The sequence below is a fragment of the Heptranchias perlo genome, unplaced genomic scaffold, assembly GCF_035084215.1.
Source record: "Heptranchias perlo isolate sHepPer1 unplaced genomic scaffold, sHepPer1.hap1 HAP1_SCAFFOLD_217, whole genome shotgun sequence".
NCBI lineage: Eukaryota > Metazoa > Chordata > Chondrichthyes > Hexanchiformes > Hexanchidae > Heptranchias > Heptranchias perlo.
Window position 1 is genome coordinate 280,147 of NW_027139231.1, and position 23,411 is coordinate 303,557.

The 23,411-nt window shown below is 46.2% G+C and overlaps 1 protein-coding gene across 1 annotated transcript in view; it reads right to left on the reverse strand.

Moving 5' to 3' along the window:
• LOC137310107 (mitochondrial 10-formyltetrahydrofolate dehydrogenase-like) overlaps nt 1–23,411 on the reverse strand; it is a 151,677-nt gene that overhangs the window by 128,106 nt on the left and 160 nt on the right. The window contains exons 2-3 of the mRNA XM_067978066.1: nt 22,440–22,584; nt 5,746–5,980 (exon numbers count right to left, since the gene is read on the reverse strand). Coding sequence (XP_067834167.1) covers nt 5,746–5,980; nt 22,440–22,584 — 380 coding nt within the window. The remainder of the gene's footprint in view (nt 1–5,745; nt 5,981–22,439; nt 22,585–23,411) is intronic.

A 23,411-nucleotide genomic window follows, 5' to 3' on the forward strand; every position in this document is an offset into this window, starting at 1 on the left:
AAAGAACGCGCCCGTATATCGCGCCTTTCACAACCTCAGGACGTCCCAAAGAGCTTCACAGCCAATGAAGTACTTTTGAAGCGTCGTCACTGTTGTAATGCAGGAAACACGACAGCCAATTTGTGCACAGCAAGATCCCACATACAGCAATGAGATGATGACCAGATAATTTGTTTTAGTGATGTTGGTTGAGGAATATTCTATAAAGCATTTGGACAGTTACATGGGTAAGATGGGTATAGAGGGATATGGGCCAAGTGCAGGCAATTGGGACTAGCTTAGTGGTATAAACTGGGCGACATGGACATGTTGGGCCGAAGGGCCTGTTTCCATGTTGTAACTTCTATGATTCTATGAATATTGGCCAGGACACCGGGGAGAACTCCCCTGCTCTTCTTTGAATAGTGCCATGGGATCTTTTATATCCACTTGAAAGGGTAGATGTGGCCTCGGTTTAATATCTCATCCAAAAGACAGCACAGTGCAGCGCTCCCTCAGTACTTCACTGGAGTTTCAGCCTGGATTATGTACACAAGCCTCTGAAGTGAGTCTTGCACCCACAACATCTGACTCAAGAGGAGAGAGTGCTACCACTGAGCCACGGCTGACACCTTTAAAAATAAGTGGATTAAATCTATTAAGCATCTATCTGTTCAATTTAAAAAAGGTATGGGGAATGGGACTGAGTAGATAGTTTTTTTTAAAAAAAAGAGCAGGCACATGTGCAACAGGCCAAATGGCCTCCTTTGGTGTGGTCAAATTCTAGAATTCTGAATATGTACATGACACCTGAACCAAAGTACGATACACTCAGGTAAGGAAATAGGAGAGGCTCTAGCCAACATCTTCAGTAGCTTCACAAACACAGGCATGGCACATAGGATTGGAAATGGCCAGTGTTACCCGATAGTCAAAAAGAGCGAGACAAACCAATGCATCTAATACTGGCAGTGGAAAAATAGCTGAAGATTTTTTTTAAAAAGAGGATACCAGCAATTTTTAAAGAGCACGAGGAGCAGTCAGCATGTTTTTAGAGCACTGGAACTCGCTGAACAGGCAATGTGATCATTAGGTGGGATTTACTTGGATTTTCAGAAAGCAGCGGATAAATTTCCATGTGATGCATTTAAGATTAAGGTTAATTAAATTATTTGCAAATTAGCCAGATGGATTAAAATTAGCTTGTAAACAGTAAGCTTGAAGCTGGGTGGGGAGAAAGCTACCTGAAGACTGTGGTAAGCAGAGGAGGATCTAGTCTAAACTCACTACTGCTCACAACACAAAGGCAGTTGCTGTAAAAACAAACTGTATACCCAAACTGTGTTGGAGAATGTAAGTGACATGGCGAGCTTTCAAAAGGGGTCTCAATACATTAAGCAGTTATGGTAAGGAACCCATGATTAATTTTAATTTGGGCAAACATTGATATGAGCATAAATAGGCATATAATTAATTCAACTACAAACTGTAATAGTCATTTTAACCATAACATTTAACATTTTATGTGGAATGCTGGGTATGTAACCTTCAATAAGGGGATTAATGTGTAGGGGACAGTTCATAGAAGAGCAATTAAGAGGATTCTGGATTTAGGGCTCCAGGTTATGAAGAGACTGACAGAACTGAGCTCATTTTCACAGGAGAAAAAAATTGAGGGGCAAAACAATTGAGGTCTTTAAAATAGAGAGATGTGAATAATGTACATTAATAGGTCTAACTTAGACTGAGAGCACAGCGCTACAAGAGTACAAAATTAATGGCATCATATGTAGAAGATTCCCAGAAATAATCGGTTTATGCAACGCCAATTAACTTATTGAAAATAGGAAGGGAGATGAATATCCACTTAAGAACGTGAATTAAAGTCATTACAATAGACACAGCTTTTCAAACAAACACTCAATACAGTTACTGTGCATTCACAATTTTTTTTAATATATAACCTTTGCCCTTCTACAGTTTTTAATCTCACTACCTCATAGCTTCTCTCTTTCCCTTTCCCTGATAATATTTTCCTTATTTATTTCAACAAAAGCCTTCTGCTTCTATTACTACAGCTATACTAATCCTGCTCTCCCTCTTTGGAGTCCCCACCCTTTTATTTTAATTCTCGAAATGTGGGCAAGGCCGGCATTTATTGCCCATCCTAGTTGCCCTGAGAAGATAGTGATGAGCCTTCTTCTCTGTAGTGAGTTTGATACAACTGAGTGACTTGTTAGGCCACTTCAGAGGGCAGTTAAGAGTTAACCATGTTGCTGTGGGTCTGGAGTCACATATAGGCCAGACCGGGTAAGGACGGCAGGTTTCCTTCCCTAAAGAACATTAGGGAACCAGTTGGGGTTTTACGACAATCCAACACCTGGGAGTGTAGTTTCCCTCCGCGGATGGTCAACCGTTTCTCTTCTTCTACATTATTCGTGTCCTGATCTCTCTAGCACTGCCTCATTCAGGAGAATACGATTCAGAAGCTCCTCTTCCTCTCTGATTCTGCAGTGTGCGGCCACTTGCTACTTGAGCACAGAGATCCTCTGTGACAGAGGATTAATTTTCCGACACTTGTGTGTTGCCCGAGTAGACTGAGGATTCACGGTGTCCCACATATCGCACACATCACGAGGACTCAATGTACTGCCCTCACGCTGTGTCTAACTTAAAAACATAGTGTTAAACTGAATATCACCGAAACTCTCAAGAATCAAATACCACTTACTTCACACAAGAATAAGACAGAAAAATCTCACTCATCAATCTTCATTCTGCAGCTTCAGGCCAAAGGTTCCTTCACTGCCAATTTCTGAATTGAGCAAAACTTTTTTCCTTATATTCACTCACTTTTGTCTTTCATCAAAAATAAAAAGCAGGTAGCTCCCTCCTAAATTGTTGGGTGGGGGAAAGAATCCAGAAATTGATCAAAGAAACTATTATAGCACTGGAAAGGGATGATGTAGTTGAGGGGTCAAAGACAGAATCTATTTGATTAGAATTAAGGAACAATAGAGGAGCTATTACACTACTGGGTGTATACTATAGGCCACCAAATAGCGGGAAGGAGATAGAGGAGCAAATTTGCAGGCAAATTACAGAAAGATGCAAGAACTATAGAGTAGTGATAATGGGGGACTTCAATTATCCCAATATAGACTGGGATAGTAACAGTGTAAAGGGCAAAGAGGGGGAGGGATTCCTGAAATGCACACAGGAGAACTTTCCTGAACAGTGTGTTTCCAGTCTAACGAGGAAGGAAGCACTGTTGGATCTAGTTCTGGGGAATGAAGTAGGGCCAGTGGAGCATGCATTTGGGGAACAGTGATCATAATAACATTAGAATAGTTATGGAAGAGGATAAGGAACAATCAAATGTGAAAATACTTAACTGGAGGAGGGCGAATTTCAGTGAGTTAAAAAGGGATCTTGCCCAGGTGGATTGAAATCAAAAATTGGTAATTAGCAAAACAGTAATTGAATAATAAGAGGCCTTCAAGGAGGAGATGGTTCGGGTACAGAGTAGATACAGTCCCACGAGGGGGAAAGGAAGGAAATTCAAAGCTAGAGCTCCCTGGATGACTAAAGGTATAGAGATTAAAATGAAACAGAAAAAGGAGGCTTATGATAAATGTAAAGTTCATAATACAGTAGAGAACCAGGCTGAATATAGAAAGTACAGAGGAGATCTAAAAAAGGGAATAAGAGGGGCAAAGAGACAGTATGAGAATAGATTAGCGGCTAACATAAAAGGGAAACCAACAGTCTTTTATAAACATATAAGTAGTTAAAGGATAGTTAGAGGAAGGGTGGGACCAATTACGGACAAAAAGGAGATCTTCTTGTGGAGGCATAGGGAATGGCTGAGATACTAAATGAATACTTCACATCGATCTTCACTAGGGAAGAGGATGCTGCCAATTTAACAGTCAAGGAGGGGGTAGTAGTGATATTGGAGAGGATAAAAATAGATAAAGAGGAGGTACTTAAAAGATTGGCAGTACTCAAAGTAGAAAAATCACCGGGTCCAGATGGGATGCATCCTCAGTTACTGAGGGAAGTAAGGGTGGAAATTGCAGAGTCTCTGGCCACAATCTTCCAAACCTCCTTAGGTATGGGGACGGTGCCGGAGGACTGGAGGATTGCAAATATTACACCCCTGTTCAAAAAAGGGGAGAGGGATAAACCCGGCAATTACAGGCCAGTCAGCCTAATATCAGCGGTGGAGAAACTTTTAGAGACAATGATCCAGAACAAAATTTATTGGCATTTGGAAAAGTATGGGCTAATAAATGAAAGTCAGAATGGATTTGTTAAAGGAAAATTGTGTTTGACTAACTTGATTGCGTTCTTTGATGAAGTTACGGAAATAATTGATAAGGGTAGTGCAATTGATGTTGTATATGCAGACTTTCAAAAGGCATTTGATAAAGTACCACATAATTGTTAGCAAAATTAAAGCCCATGGGATTAAAGAGCAGTGGCAGCAGGGATACCAAATAGTCTAAGGGTCAAAAAGCAGAAAGTAGTGGTTGTTTTTCAGGCTGGAGGGAAGTATACAGTGGTACTCCCCAGGGGTCAGTATTAGGGCCACTGCTCTTTTTGCTACATATTAATGACCTGGACTTGGGAATAGAGCGTATAATTTCCAAGTTTGCCGATGACACGAAGCTGAGAAGTGTAGTAAACAATGTGAGGACAGTAACAGACATAGACAGACTGGTGAAATGGGCAGATGAAATTTATCGCAGTGAAGCTTGAATTGATACATTTTGGTAGGAAAAATGAGTAGAGGCAATATAAACTAAATGGAACAATTTTAGAGGGAGTCCGGAGACAGAGAGACCTGGGGTGCATATACACAAGGTGGCAGGACAAGTTGAGAAGGCTGTTAAAAAAGCATATGGGATCCTAGGCTTTATTAATAGAGGCATAGAGTACAAAAGCAAGGAAGTTATACTAAACCTTTATAAAACACTGGTTAGGCTTCAGTTGGAGTATTGTGTTCAATTTAGGAAAGATGTGAAGGCCTTGGAGAGGGTGCAGAAGAGATTTACTAGAATGGTGCCAGGGATGAGGGACTTCAGTTTAGTGGAGAGATTGGAGAAGCTGGGGTTGTTCTCCTTAGAACAGAGAAGGTTAAGGGGGAGATTTGATGGAGGTGTTCAAATCATGAAAGGTTTTGATAGTTTCTCCTTATTTACTCTGTTTCCAGTGGCAGAAGGGTCGGTAACCAGTGGACACAGATTAAGATGATTGGCAAAAGAGCCAGAGGCGACATGAGGAAACATTTTTTTTAACGCAGTGAGGTGTTATGATCGGGAATGCACTGCCTGAAAGGGTGGTGGAAGCAGGTTCAATAGTAACTTTCAAAAGGCAATTGGATAAATACTTGAAGGGAAAAAAATTACAGGGCTATGGGGAAAGAGCAGGGGTTAGGGACTAATTGGATAGCTCTATCAAAGAACAGCACAGGCACAATGAGCTGAATGGCCTCCTCCTGTGCTATACCTACTGAGCTAATGGATTGTTAGGATTTTACTTATGAATCAATGACGATTAAGTAGTTTTAAACATAAACCTGAAATTAGAAAGATCACAAGAGGCTTTTCAATGTCTAGAGCAAGGCAAAATAATGCTTAAAGCTCATTGTTTCTTCCTCATAATAAGCTTCATACAGATCTTTCAGATCTTCACTATACACTCAATTGAAACTGCTCTAAGGAAGTTAAATACCAATGTCTTGCGGATCACTATTCTCACCAGTTTATAGCAGAAGCGCCCCTGTGGCGAGGAAGCAGCGATGGATGGTAGATTATCGATCCATTCCTCGGATGGTTAATAACGTCCATAGGAATAAACTGGCTGCAGAACGGGAGCACGTTTAGTTCTGCTCCTACCGATTTATAGGCCTCAACAACATCAGCAATAGGTTTTCCCTTCAGCCTCCACTTGGGAAACTTAAATACTGGTGTTCCGTCCTTCTCCGCTGCAACAGCTGTGGAGAAAATAAAATTACAAGAACCACAAACTTCTGTAATATTTGCATTTATGTTTGTTTTTTCCCCCAACCCAAACATTCCATTTGCCTTTCATTAGATAGGTTACTATTTATTAATTAAAAGATATTGAAATGCTATCTGGCGTGACTGGACGGAGATTAATCAATGGACGGTACCAATACCTGTAACGTAACATCACTTAGGACCAGTATCTTCTGACTGCAGAGAAAAATACAAAGGCTAGATTTGCAGATATAGTTCACAATGATCCTACTGACAGATCAATGATTTTAAACAATGGGCCGGATCTTGCTGGAGCAGGGCATCTTGCAGCGTGCGCCATTAGTTAGACTTTTTTCTGCACCCTTTTGCACTGTAAGTTGCTGGAAGTGCGAGCTGATAACGGCACGGTGAGGGCAACGGGGCATCGGGGACCTTAGTGAACAACGGGACAAACTGCATATCATCTTAACCAATGAGATTTAAGGATTGAGCAATAAACACAGGATGGACTGAGAAGGAGGGTGAATTAGAGTGGGTGAATTCAATGTCAAATCAGGCACAGAAAGAGAAAGAAAGAAAGAAAGGGAAAGAAAGATTAGATTAAGAGAGAAAAAATAGACAAATGAAAAGTAAGAAAAAAATTGAAAAATTTAAATTTTGACTTTTTAAAGAAAATAGCTAACAACAATTTACTACATGCAGGAATGAGACTGAACAGTTCCAACTGTTCCCTTTCTGGGTCAGAGAGGTTGACTGGCATTGCATTAACAATTACCATGTCGTTAGAGGTACTTACACTGTTAAGATCCAGCCCTATCTTTCTGCGCCAAGTTTAATGGGCAATTAATGTGCAAATCCAGCAAGTTAAAGTACTGCAGTACAAAGGGATCTGGGGGTCCTCGTGCAAGAAAATCAAAAAGTTAGTGTGCAGCAGGTGATCAAGAAGGCCAACGGAATGTTGGCTTTTATTGCTAGGGGGATAGAATATAAAAACAGGGAGGTATTGCTGCAGTTATATAAGGTATTGGTGAGACCGCACCTGGAATACTGCATACAGTTTTGGTCTCCATACTTAAGAAAAGACATACTTGCTCTCGAGGCAGTACAAAGAAGGTTCACTCGGTTAATCCCAGGGATGAAGGGGCGGACATATGAGGAGAGGTTGAGGAGATTGGGACTCTACTCATTGGAATTCAGAAGAATGAGAGGCGATCTTATTGAAACATATAAGATTGTGAAGGGGCTTGATCGGGTGGATGCGGTAAGGATGTTCCCAAGGATGGGTGAAACTAGAACTAGGGGGCATAATCTTAGAATAAGGGGCTGCTCTTTCAAAACTGAGATGAGGAGAAACTTCTTCACTCAGAGGGTGGTAGGTCTGTGGAATTTGCTGCCCCAGGAAGCTGTGGAAGCTACATCATTAAATAAATTTAAAACAGAAATAGACAGTTTCCGAGAAGTAAAGGGAATTAGGGGTTACGGGGAGCGGGCAGGAAATTGGACATGAATTTAGATTTGAGGTTAGGAATTTTTTAATTTTTTTTTATTCGTTCACGGGATTTGGGCGTCGCTGGCAAGGCCGGCATTTATTGCCCATCCCTAATTGCCCTCGAGAAGGTGGTGGTGAGCCGCCTTCTTGAACCGCTGCAGTCCGTGTGGTGACGGTTCTCCCACTGTGCTGTTAGGAAGGGAGTTCCAGGATTTTGACCCAGCGACAATGAAGGAACGGCGATATATTTCCAAGTCGGGATGGTGTGTGACTTGGAGGGGAACGTGCAGGTGGTGTTGTTCCCATGCGCCTGCTGCCCTTGTCCTTCTAGGTGGTAGAGGTCGCGGGTTTGGGAGGTGCTGTCGAAGAAGCCTTGGCGAGTTGCTGCAGTGCATCCTGTGGATGGTGCACACTGCAGTCACAGTGCGCCGGTGGTGAAGGGAGTGAATGTTTAGGGTGGTGGATGGGGTGCCAATCAAGCGGGCTGCTTTATCTTGGATGGTGTCGAGCTTCTTGAGTGTTGTTGGAGCTGCACTCATCCAGGCAAGTGGAGAGTATTCCATCACACTCCTGACTTGTGCCTTGTAGATGGTGGAAAGGCTTTGGGGAGTCAGGAGGTGAGTCACTCGCCGCAGAATACCCAGCCTCTGACCTGCTCTCGTAGCCACAGTATTTATATGGCTGGTCCAGTTAAGTTTCTGGTCAATGGTGACCCCCAGGATGTTGATGGTGGGGGATTCGGCGATGGTAATGCCGTTGACTGTCAAGGGGAGGTGGTTAGATTCTCTCTTGTTGGAGATGGTCATTGCCTGGCACTTATCTGGCGCAAATGTTACTTGCCACTTATGAGCCCAAGCCTGGATGTTGTCCAGGTCTTGCTGCATGCAGGCTCGGACTGCTTCATTATCTGAGGGGTTGCGAATGGAACTGAACACTGTGCAGTCATCAGCGAACATCCCCATTTCTGACCTTATGATGGAGGGAAGGTCATTGATGAAGCAGCTGAAGATGGTAGGGCCAAGGACACTGCCCTGAGGAACTCCTGCAGCAATGCCCTGGGGCTGAGATGATTGGCCTCCAACAACCACTACCATCTTCCTTTGTGCTCGGTATGACTCCAGCCACTGGAGAGTTTTCCCCCTGATTCCCATTGACTTCAATTTTACTAGGGCTCCTTGGTGCCACACTCGGTCAAATGCTGCCTTGATGTCAAGGGCAGTCACTCTCACCTCACCTCTGGAATTCAGCTCTTTTGTCCATGTTTGGACCAAGGCTATAATGAGGTCTGGAGCCGAGTGGTCCTGGCGGAACCCAAACTGAGCATCGGTGAGCAGGTTATTGGTGAGTAAGTGCCGCTTGATAGCACTGTCGACGACACCTTCCATCACTTTGCTGATGATTGAGAGTAGACTGATGGGGCGGTAATTGGCCGGATTGGATTTGTCCTGCTTTTTGTGGACAGGACATACCTGGGCAATTTTCCACATTGTCGGGTGGATGCCAGTGTTGTAGCTGTACTGGAACAGCTTGGCTAGAGGCGCAGCTAGTTCTGGAGCACAAGTCTTCAGCACTACAGCTGGGATGTTGTCGGGGCCCATAGCCTTTACTGTATCCAGTGCACTCAGCCGTTTCTTGATATCACGTGGAGTGAATCGAATTGGCCGAAGACTGGCTTCCGTGATGGTGGGGATATCGGGACGAGGCTGAGATGGATTATCCACTCGGCACTTCTGGCTGAAGATGGTTGCAAATGCTTCAGCCTTGTCTTTTGCACTCACGTGCTGGACTCCGCCATCATTGAGAATGGGGATGTTTGCAGAGCCTCCTCCTCCCGTTAGTTGTTTAATTGTCCACCACCATTCACGACTGGATGTGGCAGGACTGCAGAGCTTTGATCTGATCCGTTGGTTGTGGAATCGCTTAGCTCTGTCTATAGCATGTTGCTTCTGCTGTTTAGCATGCATGTAGTCCTGAGTTGTAGCTTCACCAGGTTGGCACCTCATTTTTCGGTACGCCTGGTGCTGCTCCTGGCATGCTCTTCTACACCCCTCATTGAACCAGGGTTGATCCCCTGGCTTGTTGGTAATGGTAGAGTGAGGAATATGCCGGGCCATGAGGTTACAGATTGTGCTGGAATACAATTCTGCTGCTGCTGATGGCCCACAGCACCTCATGGATGCCCAGTTTTGAGCTGCTAGATCTGTTCTGAATCGATCCCATTTAGCACGGTGGTAGTGCCACACAACACGTTGGATGGTGTCCTCAGTGCGAAGACGGGATTTCATCTCCACAAGGACTGTGCGGTGGTCACTCCTACCAATACTGTCATGGACAGATGCATTTGCGACAGGTAGATTGGTGAGGACGAGGTCAAGTAAGTTTTTCCCTCGTGTTGGTTCGCTCACCACCTGCCGCAGGCCCAGTCTAGCAGCTATGTCCTTCAGGACTCGGCCAGCTCGGTCAGTAGTGGTGCTACCGAGCCACTCTTGGTGATGGACATTGAAGTCCCCCACCCAGAGTACATTTTGTGCCCTTGCTACCCTCAGTGCTTCCTCCAAGTGGTGTTCAACATGGAGGAGGACTGATTCATCAGCTGAGGGAGGACGGTAGGTGGTAATCAGCAGGAGGTTTCCTTGCCCATGTTTGACCTGATGCCATGAGATTTCATGGGGTCCAGAGTCAATGTTGAGGACTCCCAGGGCCACTCCCTCCTGACTGTATATCACTGTACAGCCACCTCTGGTGGGTCTGTCCTGCCGGTGGGACAGGACATACCCAGGGATGGTGATGGAAGAGTCTGGGACGTTGGCTGAAAGATATGATTCTGTGAGTATGGCTATGTCAGGCTGTTGCTTGACTAGTCTGTGGGACAGCTCTCCCAATTTTGGCACAAGTCCCCAGATGTTAGTAAAGAGGACCTTGCAGGGTCGACTGGGCTTGGTGTTTTGCCGTTGTCGTGTCCGGTGCCTAGTGGTCCGATGCCGGGTGGTCCGTCCGGTTTTATTCTTATTATGACTTTTCGTAGCGAGATTTTACAACTGAGTGGCTTGCTGGGCCATTTCAGAGGGCAATTAAGAATCAACCACATAGCTGTGGGTCTGGAGTCACATATAGGCCAGACCGGGTAAGGGCGGCAGGCTTCCTTCCCTGAAGGACATTAGTGAACCAGATGGGTTTTTACGACAATCCGGTAGTTTCATGGCCATCATTACTGATACTAGTATTTTAATAGGATCAGATCAGCCATGATCTTGTTGAATGGCGGAGCAGGCTCAAGGGGCCGATTGGCCTGCTCCTGCTCCTATTTCTTATGTTCTTATGTTCTAAGTTCTTAAAAAGGTTGAGGGTGAGATGCAGTTTGCGTGAAGCAAACGGTGCAGCGATGTAAATCGACCAGCAAGTTCTGGAGATTTGCGACTCACAGCGTATCTCTTATGCGTCGTTAACATGCGGTTATCTTTCCAGCAAGATTCAGCCCAATGTATTTTCTTCCCTCTCCAATGATGGAACAAGATGAAAATTGTTGCTTGTTTATTTAGAATTTCTTTCTTCCTCCAATGACAATTCACTTCACTGATTTAATGAATCATTTGGAAATTGTAATGAATTTTTAAAAATCTAAATAGAGAAGATTAATTTTCCACCTCAGTGGCCCCGTGTCCGATAACCCTTTGCTACAAACACTTCAGTCAGCAGATTCTCACCATCTGTTCTTTCCATGATAAACCATGAGGTCCCGCCTCATGGCTACAAACAGTTCACATTTTATACTGCAGCTTCAAGAGGAAAGCGAGCAGCTCTGAGGGGCTCATCATCGGCCAAAGACACAACTAATAACCAGTAGCAACATCGATTCAGATCTACCAATAAATGTGGAGAATTTTCTGCAAAGTGGGGCTGCTAAGCACGTCTTTACATTGTGGTAAAAGAGATCCTGCAAATACTGACTGGAATTCTTGCCTGTATCAAAGCGGGGTGAATCATTTCTGGTACCAAAGGCCCGCACATTCCAATCCACCCCCAACCCTTTGGGTCATCGGCTTCATTATAAACAAACCTCAAAGTCTCTGAGCCCTTACTCCACTCGCAGAGCAGGTGGTGAGAGACGTGATCAGGCCCTATGGACTAGCCCTTCAAAGGCTGTGAAATACGAGTCAATAGTTCCCAAAGCACAAAACTCCAACTTGTTGCATCATTCTGTCCAAACAGGTACACAAAACAAACCAATACACAAGGCACAGCAGGAAATATGGTCCCAGGCACAGGACTTCGAGCCTCAGCTTCGCCTCCTCACTGGAACCCCCATGAGCTGTGAACCAATTACAATGGCTTAGAGCCACGACCCTCAGGCTTTCAACCAATAGCATTCACTAAAAATCTGATCATTACTGTGAGCAAGTAAAAGCTTCCTCTCCGGAGGTGCTGCCTCTCACTGGGGCAGGGTCCACGGGCAGCTGTACTCGGGTACCTCAACAAATTGCCCTTGGTCATAGGTGAGCCTAAATTGCTAAATGGATGGGCACCAGTCCAACCCCATCCTCCCCTCACTAGGGGCACCAGTCCAACCCCATCCTTCCCTCACTGGGGGCACCAGTCCAACCCCATCCTCCCCTCACTGGGGGCACCAGTCCAACCCCATCCTCCCCTCACTGGGGGCACCAGTCCAACCCCATCCTCCCCTCACTGGGGGCATGAGTCAAACCCCATCCTCCCCTCACTGGGGGCACCAGTCCAACCCCATCCTCCCCTCACTGGGGGCATGAGTCAAACCCCATCCTCCCCTCACTGGGGGCACCAGTCCAACCCCATCCTCCCGTCACTGGGGGCACCAGTCCAACCCCATCCTCCCGTCACTGGGGGCACCAGTCCAACCCCATCCTCCCGTCACTGGGGGCACCAGTCCAACCCCATCCTCCCCTCACTGGGGGCACCAGTCCAACCCCATCCTCCCCTCACTGGGGGCATGAGTCAAACCCCATCATATCCCAAGAATGGGATGTGATGCTCGACTCATTGATCGACAGTTCCGACGGGCCACAGCGAAAAATCACGTAGACCTCCTCAGAAGACTAACACGGGACGCAACCAACAGAGTACCCTTCGTCCTCCAGTACTTCCCCGGAGCGGAGAAACTACGCCATGTTCTCCGCAGCCTTCAACATGTCATCAATGACGACGAACACCTCGCTATGGCCATCCCCACACCTCCACTACTCGCCTTTAAACAGCCACCCAACCTCAAACAAACCATCGTTCGCAGCAAATTACCCAGCTTTCAGGAGAACAGCGTCCACGACGCCACACAACCCTGCCACGGTAACCTCTGCAAGACATGCCAGATCATCGACACAGATACCACCATCACACGAGAGGACACCACCCACCAGGTGCACGGTTCATACTCCTGTGACTCGGCCAACGTTGTCCACCTCATACGTTGCAGGAAAGGATGCCCCAGAGCATGGTACATTGGCGAGACCATGCAGACGCTGCGACAACGGATAAACAGACACCGTGCAACAATCGCCAAACAGGAGGGTTCTCCCCCAGTCGGGGAACACTTCAGCAGTCATGGACATTCATCCACCGACCTTCGGGTAAGCATACTCCAAGGCGGCCTTCGAGACACGCGACAATGCAAAATCATCGAGCAGAAATTGATAGCCAAGTTCCGCACCCATGAGGACGGCCTCAACCGGGATCTTGGGTTCATGTCACACTACACGTAACCCCACCAGCGAACAAATGTTATCTGTTTTTAATATAACGGGTCATTGACTGTCTTCCTTCTCTCTTTTTTTGGGGGGTTTGTATATTCGGTGGCCTTTTAGGTGACACCTTTCTGTCTGCTCACTGTGATTGCCTTGGCAACGGGCAGTAATCACCAGTCATTGTTCTGTGATTTTCAAATGCGAAGGATTCGAAAATTTCATTTCCACACCATTCACCTGAGGAAGGAGGAAGCCTCCGAAAGCTTGTGGAATTTAAAATAAATTTGTTGGACTATAACTTGGTGTTGTAAAATTGTTTACTATTTTCACAACGTCACCTTGCTGCAGGAGTTCCTTTTGCCTTTAACAAACAGAACATTTTCAAAACAGTCTTTTCTAACATAGCAAGAAAATCTCCACAAAACTGCTAATCAACATTTAATCTATCTTCAAAACCAACACCTCACGTCACGTTCCATTGGCAACTAGGCTGATTAGTTGTTGGAAGTAAACCAATTTATAGCAGCACGACACTTTGCCTTAACTCCCCTTTATGAGTAGAAAGTGTCGGGAAACGATAAAATCAATACATTAGATATCCTTGCCTCCACTGACAAAGTATTTTTTCCTCACAGCCCAAAATGTGACAGATCCTTTAAGAAATTAAGCTGTCCTCAATATAACAGTCTGACAGGTGGTGAGTATGAGCCTATATAAAGCATAGTGTAGACAGTCTGGGAAGTAAGAGGTGTTGGGGATCAGGTTTAAATAACGATGGATCTGAACTAGCTGTTGTACAATAAATCTGTTTAAGATCCAAGCTGACCACAGATTTTCTTTCTGCAAAAGCAGCCTGTAGTAATTCATAAAATTATTTATTGCAGCTAGGAGTCACAAGCCCAATGGATAAATTTGCAGATGATACAAAGCTAATGAAGGTGGTAGACTCCAAGGGTGAACAGGATAAGCTGCAGGAGGATTTGAACATACATAGGAATTGGCCAGACAAGTATCACAGTATTTTACATCGCAGAAGGAGGCCATTCAGCCCATCGTGCCCATGTCGGCTCTTTGAAAGAGCCAGCCTATTAGTCCCACTCCCCTGCTCTTTCCCCATAGCCCTGTAAATTTTCTCCCCTCAAGTATTTATCCAATTCTCATTTGAAAGTTACGATTGAATCTGCTTCCACCACCTTTTAAGGCAGTGTATTTCAGATCATAGCAACTCTCGGCATAAAAAAATGTTTCCTCATGTTGCCTCTGGTACTTTTGCCAATCACCTTAAAACTGTGTCCTCTGGTTACATAAGAGATCGGAGCAGGAGTAGGCCATTTGGCCCTTCGAGCCTGCTCCACCATCCAATGAGATCATGGCTGATCTGATTCTGGTCTCAACTCCACTTTCCCGCCCTTTCCCCATATCCTTTGACTCCCTTGCTGATCAAAAATTTGTCGAATTCAGCCTTGAATATTTTCAATGACTCATCCTCCGCTGCTCTTTGAGGCAAAGAATTCTAAAGGTTCACAACCCTCAGAAGAAATTTCTCCTCATCTCCGTCGTAAATGGGCGACCCCTTATTCTGAGACGATGCCCCCTAGTTCTAGATTCCCCTATGAGGGGAAACATCTTACCGACCCTTCTGCCACTGGAAACAGTTTCTCCTTATTTGCTCTATCAAAACAGTTCATGATTTTGAACACCTCTATCAAATCTCCCCATAACCTTCTCTGCTCTCCGGAGAACAATCCCAGTTTCTCCAGTCTCTCCACATAACTGAAGTTCCTCACCCCTGGTACCATTCCAGTAAGTCTCTTCTGCATCCTCTCTAAGAATACTGTGTACAGTTCTGATTACTGCAGTACAAAAGTATATTGAAAGGATACAGAACAGAACAACCAGAAAGATTGAGAGGATGGAGGGATTGGATTATGAGTGATTATGTAAATTGGGCATGTTCTCACTGGAAAAGAGAAGGTTGAGCGATGATATGAAAGCTGTTTTTAGGATTCTAAAAGGACTAGATAATATCGATCATGACAAGTTGTTTCACCTTGTCCAGAGCAGTAGAGCCAGAGGACACGGCCTGTGCTTGAAGGGGAGTATGTACAAAACTAATCCACGGAAACAATATTTCAGTGAACGAGTGGTCAATCTATGGAACAGGCTCCCTGGGGAGACGGTGAAACAGATAGTATTGATTCATTCAAATGCAAATTAGAAAGATTTCTTTCAGAAAATAATATTTTGGGTTACGGTATATGAGTAATTTAAGACATGACGTGTGTTGAGTGTAACAGGCTCGGGAGAAACAGGTGACTTTGGACCTATGGATCCCAAAGCTCTCCATCACTGGGGGTTTTCCTCACCTCATGTCTGGGTCTGTTGGAGACTCACTGATAGAGATTGATCGCTCTGATTCGTCAACAACTCCATTATCATTGGATCATGTGATTACAGAGACAGAATCTATTTGGTTAGAATTAAGGAACAATAGAGGAGCTATTACACTACAGGGTGTATACGATAGGCCACCAAATAGTGGGAAGGAGATAGAGGAGTAAATTTGCAGGCAAATTACAGAAAGATGCAAGAACTATAGAGTAGCGATAATGGGGGGACTTCAATTATCCCACTATAGACTGGGACAGTAACAAGAGAACTTTCTGGAACTGTGTGTTTCCAGCCCAACGAGGAAGGAAGCAGTGCTGGATCTAGTTCTGGGGAATGAAGTGGGGCAGGTGGAGCACGTTTCAGTGAGGGAGCATTTGGGGAACAGTGATCATAATATTAGGTTTACAATAGTTATGAAAAAGAACAAGGAACAATCAAATGTGAAAATACTTAACTGGAGAAGGGCTAATTTCAATGAGTTAAAAAGGGATCTTGCCCATCTTGGAATCAAGCAAATCAAAAGCAAAATACTGCAGATGCTGGAAATCTGAAATAAAAACAGAAAATGCTGGAAATACTCAGCAAGTCAGGCAGCATCTGTGGAGAAAGAAAGAGTTAACGTTTCAGGTCAGATCTTCAACTTAGATCTTCAACTTCTTCCAGTTCTGACGAAAGGTCATTGACCTGAAACTTTAACTGTGTTTCTTCCTCACAGATGCTGCCTGACTGGATTGGAATCAAGAATTGTTAGGGAAAACAGTAATTGAACAAAGGGAGGCCTTCAAGGAGATGGTTCAGGTGCAGAGTAGACACATTCCCACGAGGGGGAAAAAGAAGGGCATCCAAAGCGAGAGCTCCCTGAATGACGAAAGATATAGTGATTAAAATGAAACAGAAAAAGGAGGCTTAAAACAAATGTATGGTTTGTAATACAGCAGAGAACCAGACTGAATACAGAAAGTACAGAGGAGATCTAAAAAAGGGAATAAGGGGCAAAGAGAGAGTACGAGAATAGATTAGTGTCTAACATTAAGGGGAACCCAAAAGTCTTTTATAAACATATAAATAGTAAAAGGGTAGTCAAAGGAAGGGTGGGACCGATTAGGGACAAAAAAGATCTTGTGGAGGCAGAGGGAATGAGAGACACTAAATGAATACCTCACATCGGTCTTCACTAGAGAAGAGGATGCTGCCACTGTAGCAGTAAAGGAGGGGGTAGTAGTGATATTGGATAGGATAAAAATAGATAAAGAGGGGGTACTTAAAAGATTGGCAGTACTCAAAGTAGACAAGTCACCCGGTCCGGATGGGATGCATCTTCGGTTACTGAGGGAAGTAAGGGTGGAAATTGCGGAGTCTCTGGCCACAATCTTCCAATCCTCGTTAGATATGGGAACAGTGCCGGAGGACTGGAGGATTGCAAATGTCATACCCCTGTTCAAAAAAGGGGAGAGGGATAAACCCGGCAATTACAGGCCAGTCAGCCTAATGTTGGTGGTGGGGAAACTTTGAGACACAATAATCCGGGACAAAATTAATTGGCACTTGGAAAAGTCTGGGCTAATAAATGAAAGTCAGCACAGAATTTCTAACGCAAAATCACATTTGACTAACTTGATTGAGAGGGTTGATGAGGGTAGTGCGATTAATGTTGTGCATATGGACTTTCAAAAGGATTTGGAAAAGTATTACATGTTAGCAAAATTAAAGGCCACAGGATTAAAGGGACAGTGGCAGCGTGGATACAAAACTGGCGAAGGGACAGAAAACAGAGTGGTGAACGGTTGATTTTCAGGTAGCATAGTGGTTATGTTACTGGACTAGTAATCCAGAGGCCTGGACTAAAATCCGAAGTCATGAATTCAAATCCTGCCACGGCAGCTGGTGAATTTAAATTCAATTAATTAATTAATTAAATAAAAATTTGGAATTAAAATACTAGTATCAGTAATGGTGGCAACGAAACGACCGGATTGTCGTAAAAACCCATCTGGTTCACTAATGTCCTTTAGGGTAGGAAACCTGCCGTCCTTACCCGGTCTGGCCTATATGTGACTCCAGACCCACAGCAATGTGGTTGATTCTTAATTGCCCTCTGAAATGGCCCAGCAAGCCACTCAGTTGTAAAATCTCGCTACGAAAAGTCATAAGAAGAATAAAACCGGACGGACCACCCGGCATCGGACATGACAACGGCAAACCAAGCCCAGTCGACCCTGCAAGGTCCTCCTTACAAACATCTGGGGACTTGTGCCAAAATTGGGAGAGCTGTCCCACAGACTAGTCAAGCAACAGCCTGACACAGCCATGCTCACAGAATCATACCTTTCAGCCAACGTCCCAGACTCTTCCATCACCATCCCTGGGTATGTCCTGTCCCACCAGCAGGACAGACCCACCAGAGGTGGCGGTACAGTGATATACAGTCAGGAGGGAGTGGCCCTGGGAGTCCTCAACATTGACTCTGGACCCCATGAAATCTCATGGCATCAGGTCAAACATGGGCAAGGAAACCTCCTGCTGATTACCACCTACCGTCCTCCCTCAGCTGATGAATCAGTCCTCCTCCATGTTGAACACCACTTGGAGGAAGCACTGAGGGTAGCAAGGGCACAAAACGTACTCTGGGTGAGGGACTTCAATGTCCATCACCAAGAGTGGCTCGGTAGCACCACTACTGACCGAGCTGGCCGAGTCCTGAAGGACGTAACCGCCAGACTGGGCCTGCAGCAGATGGTGAGCGAACCAACACGAGGGAAAAACTTACTTGACCTCGTTCTCACCAATCTACCTGTCGCAAATGCATCTGTCCATGACAGTATTGGTAGGAGTGACCACCTCGTGGAGATGAAGTCCTGTCTTTGCACTGAGGGCACCATCCAACGTGTTGTGTGGCACTACCACCGTGCTAAATGGGATCGATTCAGAACAGATCCAGCAGCTCAAAACTGGGCATCCATGAGGCGCTGTGGGCCATCAGCAGCAGCAGAATTGTATTCCAGCACAATCTGTAACCTCATGACCCGGCATATTCCTCACTATCATTACCAACAAGCCAGGAGATCAACCCTGGTTCAATGAGGAGTGTAGAAGAGCATGCCAGGAGCAGCACCAGGCGCACCTAAAAATGAGGTGCCAACCTGGTGAAGCTACAACTCAGGACTACATGCATGCTAAACAGCAGAAGCAACATGCTATAGACAGAGCTAAGCGATTCCACAACCAACGGATCAGATCAAAGCTCTGCAGTCCTGCCACATCCAGTTGTGAATGGTGGTGGACAATTAAACAACTAACGGGAGGAGGAGGCGGCTCTGCAAACATCCCCATCCTCAATGATGGTGGAGTCCAGCACGTGAGTGCAAAAGACAAGGCTGAAATGTTTGCAACCATCTTCAGCCAGAAGTGCCGAGTGGATGATCCATCTCGGCCTCCACCCGATATCCCCACCATCACAGAAGCCAGTCTTCAGCCAATTCGATTCACTCCACGTGATATCAAGAAACGGCTGAGTGCACTGGATACAGCAAAGGCTATGGGCCCCGACAACATCCCAGCTGTTGTGTTCCAGTACAGCTACAACATTGGCAGCTACCCGACAATGTGGAAAATTGCCCAGGTATGTCCTGTCCACAAAAAGCACGACAAATCCAATCCGGCCAATTACCGCCCCATCAGTCTACTCTCAATCATCAGCAAAGTGATGGAAGGTGTCGTCGACAGTGCTATCAAGCAGCACTTACTCACCAATAACCTGCTCACCGATGCTCAGTTTGGGTTCCGCCAGGACCACTCGGCTCCAGACCTCATTACAGCCTTGATCCAAACATGGACAAAAGAGCTGAGTTCCAGAGGTGAGGTGAGAGTGACTGCCCTTGACATCAAGGCAGCATTTGACCGAGTGTGGCACCAAGGAGCCCTAGTAAAATTGAAGTCAATGGGAATCAGGGGGAAAACTCTCCAGTGGCTGGAGTCATACCTAGCGCAAAGGAAGATGCTAGTGCTTGTTGGAGGCCAATCATCTCAGGCCCAGGACATTGCTGCAGGAGTCCCTCAAGGCAGTGTCCTAGGCCCAACCATCTTCAGCTGCTTCATCAATGACCTTCCCTCCATCATAAGGTCAGAAATGGGGATGTTCGCTGATGATTGCACAGTGTTGAGTTCCATTCGCAACCCCTCAAATAATGAAGCAGTCCGAGCCCGCATGCAGCAAGACCTGGACACCATCCAGGCTTGGGCTCATAAGTGGCAAGTAACATTCACGACAGATAAGTGCCGGGCAATGACCATCTCCAACAAGAGAGAGTCTAACCACCTCCCCTTGACATTCAACGGCATTACCATCGCCGAATCCCCCACCATCAACATCCTGGGGGTCACCATTGACCAGAACCTTAACTGGACCAGCTACGAGAGCAGGTCAGAGGCTGGGTATTCTGCGGCGAGTGGCTCACCTCCTGACTCCCCGAAGCCTTTCCACCATCTACAAGGCACAAGTCAGGAGTGTGATGGAATACTCTCCACTTGCCTGGATGAGTGCAGCTCCAACAACACTCAAGAAGTTCGACACCATCCAAGATAAAGCAGCCCACTTGATTGGCACCCCATCCACCACCCTAAACATTCACTCCCTTCACCACCGGCGCACTGTGGCTGCAGTGTGTACCATCCACAGGATGCACTGCAGCAACGTGCCAAGGCTTCTTCGACAGCACCTCCCAAACCCACGACCTCTACCACCTAGAAGGACAAGAGCATCAGACACATGGGAACATGCACGTTCCCCTCCAAGTCACACACCATCCCAACTTGGAAATATATCGCCGTTCCTTCATCGTCGCTGGGTCAAAATCCTGGAACTCCCTTCCCAACAGCACTGTGGGAGAACCGTCACCACACGGACTGCAGCGGTTCAAGAAGGCGGCTCACCACCACCTTCTCAAGGGCAATTAGGGATGGGCAATAAATGCCGGCCTTGCCAGCGACGCCCACATCCCATGAACGAATAAAAAAAAAATCATTGGATCTTGCGATTACCAGGATGGCAGAAGGTGAACTAGATGGACCTTGGTCCTTTATCGTCCAGCAATTCCTAAGTTCCTATGCACAATGTTGTAACATATGAAGATGCCATTTCACAGAGTAAAGTATTTCAAAAGAAACAAAAGCCAGATTTAATTTTGTGCACGAAATTATAAAACCGTACAGGTTTAAGACAAGGAACAAGGCATGGGTGATAGAGGTTATATCAATAAGTCTCGGAGCATTTGGGGTTTCTAAAATATGCTTTTCCCACTGCACAGCTTTTAAAAATTAAGAAAAAAGAATTCAAATAAATGTGAAATTATATATTTGATGGTGGAATCCGCACTTTATTTCACAAATGAGAAAGATTAGTTTATTAAACTTCTGAAAGTGCTCACAATAGAGGGTAAGAGGAGCTGCACTTTAGATTAAATGTTGACTTGCACCAGCTACACAAATAGGTTTGTGGAGGCATAATTCAGGCAATACTGCAGTTTCGTACTGCAGGTCAAGCTCTGTAAAAACACACATTCAATGTATCACAACTAAATCCTCTGACATCAGTACGACCAACACACTGATTAGAGTACGGTACAGAGTGATTGACCCTTCTCACGAGCACAAATGTGATGCTGGGAAGTTGTTTAGCGATATAGTTTTTGTCCATTTATTTCAATCCCATTTTTGTGATCATCTCCAAGTCTCTCCCCCCAATAATTATGCCCTGAAGGAAGGTTGCCAGGGGGCTGCTCCTCCTGAGCTACGTGCTGCAGTAGTTGGGCGAGTGACGTGCTAAGGACACGAGTGGTTTGGGGACTTATTCCTGTTGTCTACATACAAGGATAAAAAGAGCACCAAAAATAAAACTATGCAAACCTGCATTGGTATGTTTTATACCAACTTAATTTTGATTATTCAGTAGTGAGGAAGCACAATGTAAAAATTACAACCTATTTTCTTAAGGGTTATTTAAAATTCAATGTAAAAATATTGGGCCGGATTTTACTGGAGTGGGGCATCTCGGGGTGTACGCTGTTAGTTGGACTCCTTCCTGCACCCTTCAGCTCGAAGTGTTTTGTGCTGTAACTTGCTGGAAGTGGAGCTGATAAGGGAGCGGTGAGGGCAATGGGACATCAGTGGGACCTTAGTGAATGGCAGGACCAACAGTCTATCTCCTTAACCAATGAGATTTAAGGATTGAGAAATATACAGAGGACGGACGGAGATGGAGGGTGAATTAGAGTCAAATCAGGGAAAGAAAGAGAAATAGAGGGAGGGAAAGAAAGATTAGATTAAGAGAGAAAAAAAAGGGACAGAAAGACAAGGTAAGAAAATAAAATTTTAAACTTTTTAAATCTCTAAGAATAATTCATTACCTGAAGGAATGAGACTCCATAGTTTAAATTATTCCCTTTCTGGGCCAGAGAGGTTATCGGCATTACTTTAGCCGTGAAAGAGGTACTTACACTGTTGAGTTCCAGCCCTAACTTTCTGAGTTTAATGGGCAATTAATGTTCAAATCCAGCAAGTTCTTATAAATAACGGGGAGGTTGAGGGTGAGATGCAGATTGTGAGAAGCAATCGGTGGAGTGACCGAAATCGACCAGCAACTTCTGGAAATTCACAACTCACGGCGGTTCTCTTCATCCCTGAACCTGCTGGCCGATTTGCACATTAATAATGGCGTGCGTCATTAACACACCGTTAGTTTTCCAGCAAAATCCAACTCATTAGTTGTTAAAAAAACCCATAAAATCCACCAATCGTAAGATTGCTAAGAAGAAAAGACGCCACAATTATTACAGCAGATTAATGGTCAGCGGTGTCTGCACTCACCTAAAGGATCAGCCTTCCCATCCCGGTCAGGGACCGTGAAGACTCCCACCACCTTGTGCCCTTCTTTCCGCAGGTTACTGTAAACCTCCTGACCGAACAAACTCTGGCCGATTAAAGCTACTTTCAGTTTGTTCTGGTAACGTACCTGTTAAAACATCAGAAGAAACATTAACTGAATTAAAGCACGGAGCAGAGACCCAGACACATGGGGGGTGGAGGTACAGAGGGAGGGGGACGGGAGGGTGTGAGGGGGACAGGGTGGAAGGAGGGAGAGGGTAGGGGAGGGAGGGTGTGGGTGGACGGGATGGAGGGGGGGACGGGGAGACAGGGTGTGGGGAGACGGGGTGTGGGTGGACGGGATGGAGGGGGGGACGGGGAGACAGGGTGTGGGGGAGACAGGGTGTGGGGGAGACAGGGTGTGGGTGGACGGGATGGAGGGGGGGACGGGGAGACAGGGTGTGGGGAGACGGGGGGACGGGGGACGGGGGGACGGGGGAGTGGAGATGGGGTTAAGCTCAGCCCTCAGCACCGGGGTCTGTTGCCGAATGTGAGCCGCAGTCTGAAAGCGCTCCCGCGGATCCGTCGCGAGTGCCGCTGCTGTCAGGGGGGTCGGGCCGCTGATGCAACGTGTACACTCGGAAGCGGCTGGTGCAACTCGGCCAGAGGGAGGGAGGGAGAGCCCGGGGTCGGAGGGAGGGAGAGCCCGGGGTCGGAGGGAGGGAGAGCCCGGGGTCGGAGGGAGGGAGAGCCCGGGGTCGGAGGGAGGGAGAGCCCGGGGTCGGAGGGAGGGAGAGCCCGGGGTCGGAGGGAGGGAGAGCCCGGGGTCGGAGGGAGGGAGAGCCCGGGGTCGGAGGGGAGACAGCCCCGGGGAGGGGGAGAGGAGAGGAGTCCCCCCGGGGGGCAGAGGACGGACCCCAGGGGAGAGAGCGAGCCCGTCCCCGGGGCCAGCTGTGGCCGGGCGGCCCGGTCCCC